This window comes from Bidens hawaiensis, unplaced genomic scaffold (genome assembly GCF_021521415.1).
Source record: "Bidens hawaiensis isolate Kalapana, Puna unplaced genomic scaffold, B.hawaiensis_p1.1 tig00042932_1, whole genome shotgun sequence".
Classification (NCBI taxonomy): Eukaryota; Viridiplantae; Streptophyta; class Magnoliopsida; order Asterales; family Asteraceae; genus Bidens; species Bidens hawaiensis.
The window spans coordinates 79,091-86,333 of record NW_027497603.1 but is presented as its reverse complement, the minus strand read 5'-3'; the positions used below and the strand labels follow the sequence as shown (position 1 = coordinate 86,333).

General features: G+C 37.6%; 1 protein-coding gene across 1 annotated transcript; it reads right to left on the bottom strand.

Moving 5' to 3' along the window:
* Positions 1-299: 299 nt before the first annotated feature.
* Positions 300-6,589, bottom strand: LOC143593927 (protein HOMOLOG OF MAMMALIAN LYST-INTERACTING PROTEIN 5-like). Its single transcript, XM_077073390.1, has 7 exons — positions 6,496-6,589; positions 6,319-6,422; positions 5,272-5,381; positions 3,167-3,242; positions 2,947-3,084; positions 2,782-2,834; positions 300-1,150 (listed from the first exon to the last, which is right to left on the bottom strand). Exons 1-7 carry the CDS (start codon positions 6,587-6,589, stop codon positions 550-552), a joined length of 1,176 nt encoding a protein of 391 aa, XP_076929505.1. The 3' UTR covers positions 300-549.
* Between the last annotated feature and the right edge of the window lie 654 nt (positions 6,590-7,243).

The window sequence follows — 7,243 nt, the reverse complement described above, 5'->3', positions numbered from 1 at the left end:
AGGATTTGATACGTTTGTCATCCCAGTGGTGACACAAATAGTGATGATGGAGGTGAAAAAGAGGCGACATAATGGTTATGAATGTTTTTTAACCATTTGGACAAGTTAGCAAGTTATACAAGAACGTCATATGTTTCACACATGTTTTACATATATTTTGCACGTAGCGAAAATTGATCCGTATATTTGAGGGGACCCAAATATCTTGAACTGAATGAAAACTTTTATCTGAAAAATTCTTTTTATCTAAAAAACATAGAAACTTGTTTCTTTAAAAGGATGAATTAAGATTGCCAAAACACAGGATCAACTCGAGTATCAATACAAAGATGCTCTGGCATTTTCTTAATGGGCCAAGAAAGTAATATTAAAAAGATGACATCTTTACAGCTATATGACCAGCAACAGCAAGCATCCACAATCTACAAAGTGAAATTCTCAATTTTGAAGCTGCAATTTCTCACCAAAACACATCAACTACAAGATCAATGAAAGAAAAAAAAAACGACCCTTGCAAAAACAAAATGAGCCAAAACCCTTGCTGTAAATTTAAACACTCGCAGAGGGATTAGTCAGCAGCTCAAGAGATTTCTTAAGATAATCTACAGCAACAAAAACATCATCAAACGCCAAAGCTCCAACAGCAAACCTTGCAGCCTTATGTGCCTCTGCTATTTTCTCAGGGGCAGGCTGGTAATTACTGTCATACTGATATGACTGTACAGCAGGCGGTGCAGGTTCTTGAACTGGGCCCAGACCAGACCCATTTGCTGCATTTGGCATGTACTGACCTGCAAACGAATAATCTGCAGGTCTAGCAGCTGAAGATGAGTATGGTGATTGTTCAGAACCCTGATAGTGAGATGAGGGGTAATGAGGTGGCACTGCTGGAAGGGTAGTTTCAGAAAAACTAGGGTAAGATTGGAAACTAGGATATGAAAAAGAGGGATCTTGTGAAGGGTAATTTTGGAAATTGTGATGTTGAGGTTCTTGTGGATAAGATGGTTGATGGTGATAAGTTTGATGAAAATTATTGGATGGATAATCAGTAGAAGAGTATGCTGGCGGTGATGGTGAAACAGTTGAAGATGATGGTTGATAATTTGAAGGCGGTGATTTTTGGATGTTTGAAGACGATGGTGGCGGATCACTTTTTCATAAAACTGGAGCGGACAGGATTCTGGTCGTAAAGAAGATGGTTGTAGTGAAAGTAATGTTTATTACTTGAAGGTGTGAGAAATACATAAACAACTACATCTATTTATACACAAATAAACCCTAGCTATCAACCCATAAAAGGCCCATGGGCTTTAGCCAACTATATGGGCTAAAACCCTAATTATAACTAAATACAACTAACACTCCTCCTCAAGTTGGAGCATAGATGTTAATCATGCCCAACTTGTTCAAATAAAATCTATCTGAGCTTTCCGGAGCGGTTTAGTTAGAATGTCTGCTAGCTGAAAATTTGTCTTCACATGAACTGGTTGAATGGAAGGAGGATCAGTTTGTGTGCCTACTACTCGATTTCTGATAAGGCGGCAGTCGACCTCAATATGTTTTGTCCTCTCATGAAATACTTGATTCTTGGCTACGTGAATGGCTGACTGACTATCACAGTATAACCTCATCAAGTCATTAGAAACAACCCCGAGCTCTCTGAGAAGACGACGAACCCATGTCATCTCTGATGTTACATCTGCCATGGCTCTATACTCCGATTCGGCACTCGACCGGGAAACCGTGTGTTGCTTCTTACTCTTCCATGATACAAGATTTCCTCCAACAAACACACAATATCCGGTGGTAGATCGTCGAGAAATCGGACAACCTGCCCAATCTGCATCTGAGAACCCTGATATCCGACCATATCCTTCTTCCGTGAAGGCACCTACACGACAATGACCCTGATCGGAGTATAATATACCTAAGCCAGGTGAGGTCTTAAGATATCTTAAGACACGAAGGGCAGCATCCCAGTGACCGGTGTATGGTGTAGCCATAAATTGGCTCATAACACTGACAGTAAAGGAGATATCCGGTCGTGTGACGGTTAAATAATTAAGTTTACCAACCAACCGTCTGTATCGCTCAGGATCTTTCATTGGATCTCCTTCCTTTGGGAGGAGTTTCTTTGTAGGAAGCATTGGGGTATCAACAAGTTTACAACCCAGTAAGCCACATCCAGTTAACATATCAAGAACATACTTTCGTTGGGAGAGAAGTATTCCTTGTGGAGAGCGGGATACTTCTATGCCAAGGAAATACCTCAATCGACCTAAGTCGCTGACCTGAAACTAAGACCGAAGAAACTGCTTGAGATCCGGCGTGAACAGTGTTTTTCCGCGTGAACAGTATTTCCGGCGTGAACAGTGTTTTCCGGCGTGAATAATATTTCCGGCGATGAACAGTGATTCCGTGTGAACAATGCTCGTCAGTGAACAGTACTTTCACGGTCGGAAAGAAAAAAAAAGATTTCGTGACAGGACAGAACAACAAGGCAGGAGCTTGTTTCAATCTGAAGGCTGCTGGTGACGGCTGGTCAGACTCGAGTTCGGGTCAGATCGCGGCTAGGGTTTGGATCGAGAGCCGTAGCTCTGATACCATGTAAAGAAGATGGTTGTAGTGAAAGTAATGTTTATTACTTGAAGGTGTGAGAAATACATAAACAACTACATCTATTTATACACAAATAAACCCTAGCTATCAACCCATAAAAGGCCCATGGGCTTTAGCCAACTATATGGGCTAAAACCCTAATTATAACTAAATACAACTAACACTGGTGGCGGTCCGGTAGTTGGTTGCGGCTCATTCCTGCTCGGTTCCAAGTCCTGCCGAAACACAAATTATAACACGTTCATAAAAAAGTGTAATAAAAAAACAATGCACAAAATATGATTATAAAAACAATATGCTTTCGATAATATTTGAATAAGATCTTACGTATCCACTACTTGATGTATCGGAGAGATCATTATCTTTATCACCACCAGGTGGGCCCGGTACAGGCTTTCTTCCTTCTTTAATAGCTTTTCTTATATCGGCTGCTTTCCATGCTGCGTATTTCTGTTTCTGCTCAAGCTTTTTAACAAACCAAGTATAATATATCAATATCTTTTTCCCCTACTTTAATTACCAATCACAATGAAGAAAGTGATCTCACCTCAGGCTGGGCATCGCCGAACTGGTTAAGGATTTCAAAAAATATGCTGGCGGCATAAAACGTCTTTGCTGTATTCCTACAAGTTTAAAATCAAGTATTAACATTATGATAGTAATCACCAAACAGTTATATGTATGGATCGGGTAGAAAGATGAGATGAAACAAATTCGGACTGAAGTCTTTTCCAGCAGTTATATGTTTTAAAATGAACAATATTTACCAACAGTCGAATACTTAAAGACTAAAAGAAACTCTCTGTTAAGCCCCCTTGAAGATACAAAAGTAGTCAGTTGACTTGAAAGAAACTTTAAATGACAAATTTCAGCTTTGACAAACCATTTAATATCATAACTGGAGAACCATATGTAAATCTTGAAAATGTCCTACTATTCAACTATATCTATGGCTTGGTTTTAAAAAGCATGAGGCGCTCCAAGACATTTAGGTCCCTAAAGCTGAGGCGTGAGACGAGGTTCATGTGCGCAAGGTGTTGCTCTATGTCCAACCAGAAGCCATGTCTCACGTCTCTTTTACATATCAACTTCACCCCCTCATAGTTTATGCAGCCCCTTTGGTTGTTTTTACATATCAGCTTCACCCCTCGTAATTTATGCAACCCTTTGGTTGTTTTTACATATCAGTCTCTCCAATTACAGACCTCAATTTTGACCCAGATGTGCACAGGGAGCCGCCTCCACGCCCTGTGTTGATAGTGACATATAATAGAAGGGTGTCAACTATCAAGTGTAAACTTGAGATGAACTAGGGGAGAAGATTGTAACCAACTCCCCACATCTAGTGGTGTAAACCAGCTGAAAACATTCCCTCTCACATTATGATAGGCAGCAGTTTGGAAGAAAGAGAAAAGCCGAGAGGAAGAAGAGAGGGATACAGAGGGAGAAGCCAAAGGTGTTGGCAGCGATGAAGTCACCCGACGAGCAAACCAGAATCAATACACATTTTATGCGTCAAGGTGAGTACGACTTGCCCTGCTATACTATTTTTAGGCTGAAATATGTGCTCGCTTGCGCGCGCATTTGTGTGTGTTATTAAATCTTAAATGTACAATAAATGTGTGGTATCTGCATGGTTAAGAGTTAGTTAGCGTGTGCATGGGTAGTGATTCAATATGAATAAAAAAGGTTAATATGAACGGCTTTTGTGTTATATCACATATGTTATGGGAATGGTTTATAATCTTGATAAATGTGTTATAATGGGAAAGGGACATCAGCTGATGTGATCTAATAACTGGGCAATAAACTATCGTGATAGCATCCTAAACTTGAAAAAAATGTCCAAATCACTAGACTAATAACAATTAATGAAAATGAACTTCAATGTTTAGTTTCAACCAAAAGCAACTGTTTTCTTATGGGGCATCTAATAAGAAGATGTGAGCTTCTCAGATGCGCAAACTTAAAGCATATGACTATAGAAGCCTTTTCAAGCGCAATAACCCATTCAGGTAAAATCTTAAGCAGCAACAACCACCACCACCATACCAAATAAATCCCACAAATAGCAAAGCTATTGGTAGGGTCTAGCCGTCTAGGGAGGGCGGGATGTAAGCAAACCTTACTTCTATCCTTAACGATAGAAACACTGCTTCTACGGGTGTAAATTTTTAACCCAACTACTTTGCATTTTATTTTTTCAAAATGTTTTCATGTAATAATTTAAATAAGCTAAGTGTATTTATAGTAAAATTTTAATTAAAAAGGAAATTGACCTAAAACTTTTTTATTAAAATGTAATTCTTTTATATAAATTTGCATATGTTGTAAAAATGTAAATTTGAAGTATTAAAATGTGAAAACAAAAATGAAAAAAGTTTCAGGTCGTGTTCGGGAACACATGTCTTGACGGTTTTCAGGTTTGTGTTCGTGTACCCTGCAACCCGCGAACAAGACCCGTTTAACACCCCTAGATGTTTCCATAGACACCCTCGGCTCCAAAACACACATCAGACAAATTAACAGAACCAAAGATATATAAGTAGAAAGCTACATATAACATATAACAAGAAGACAATCACAGGTAAAATATTTAGCAAACGAGTGTTAATTAAAATAGCCATATCATAAAAAGAAAAGTTATCATACAGATCAGCTTTCCCAGCTCGGTCTTGCTTATCGGCCTTTGCAAAGACGTTTGATGCAAATCCTTCTAAGTGCAGGTGATCATCAGGCCCCAACTGCAGTGACTTCTTATCCTGTAAACAAACAAACAATAAACCTAGATGATGAAACAGAACAAAAGATCTGTAACACATATAAAAACAAATTACCTAATACCTACATAAACATTAATTCAAGTTATTACAAAGAACAATCAGTAGCTACTGCCAGAGAAGTTGCAACAGATTCCAAAATAATCAGTTTACATTCCAGTTGTTATGATCTAAGATTGGATAAGGCTAAATCATCAAAATAATCATACATTGATTAACATCTACAATCAATGTGGTATATATATATACTGTCTAATAACAAAGTATCTTTCATGCAACGTTTCGCATCCATATCATTTTTTTCCCATTACATCATTCTTTTTAATAATAATATATTTTCGAAGAAAGTACTAATTATACCAATTAAACACATTTATTTTAAAAAACTTTGAAATCCAATTATGTAAATTTTGTTTTCAATCAAATAGTAAATGGAAGTCAAATTACATTATTACGTTAAAAATAGTATTAAATTTTCAAAACTCAAATCGTATATTAATTTTAACATATTTAAGAATTTTATATTTTCCACACGTGTAATACAAAGATTCTAGGATAATAAACTTAAAGGTTAAGTTATTCTACACAATCTCCTAAATCCAAGAAGGGTACAAAGACACAATGGATCGCAAAATATAGACATAATGCCGAGCATAATATAACGGAAAAAAGACACAATGACGAAAAATAGTGGCTCATAGATCATAAGGATTGAAAGGTTGAACGCATGGTCGATGAAGACGGGTGGCATGATGTAATCCGTATTCATTGAGCCTGCGTTCAATCTTCAATATCTCAGAGCCATTGTGCAAATGTGCATTCTCATTAATTGCTAGTGTATGGAATGAGATAACTGTTTTTCCTCCCTCAGCAAAACTTATATGTAAAATGAAATCACCAGCAACTAGTTAACTCGAACCTTTTCAAGCTGTTTGATGAGAGAGACTGGTGGTTTTAGTTCGTTCGTTCGTTCATTCGCGGGGATCTTCAACCCTCGTTCCATCGCATATATATATAATCGACCTCAAAACAAACAAACAATTGAGCTAAGTAATTTACAAACAAATTAGGGTTTAGAGTATGTATGTATGTATACAATAATATGCGACAAGTGGCTCGTGCTTTTGCAATTCATCAGCACGTTGAAGGTAAGGCAACAGTAGCTTCGCTGGTTCCTTCTCCTTCGCCATTTTTACCATCACCCAAACCAGCCTTTTGATCAATCAAACTTGGAGTTGCTTGCTCTCAGAAATAATAATAATATTAATATTAATATTATTAATAATAATAATAATAATTAATAAACAATGATATTTTTTTTTAAACGACCAACAAAATTATATAAAATTAATAAAAACTTGCAAGAAGCTAGAACCGTCAAAAACAACAAACCAAACCGCCGCACTTGCGACAAAAACCCATCCGGGCACCACCCAAGAAACAAAAACAAACTACAAACTAAAAAGATTACAACCGAAACCTTTTCCAATCTTCCAACGTCAACCCTTTCCTTTTGGACCTGTTTTTAACCCAAAGAAAACCCATCGACTTTATCTCTTCGATCAAGCTCAGAATCTGAATCGGAACCCCATTATGAATTAACTCGTTTCGCTTCTTCCAAAGACACCACATCGTAACCAAGCAAACCGCATGGAGCGCCTTAGCTTTATCTTTAGGAAATAACGAGTATAAGTGTAAGTCCACCAAATCCCGAACACTAAAGGCATAAATTGATGGAACCTTACACCATTGGGAAATCAAACACCACACCTTTTGAGCAATATCACACGAAATAAAAACATGATCAACCGACTCCTCTTCATTACCACAAGCTGGGCAAACCA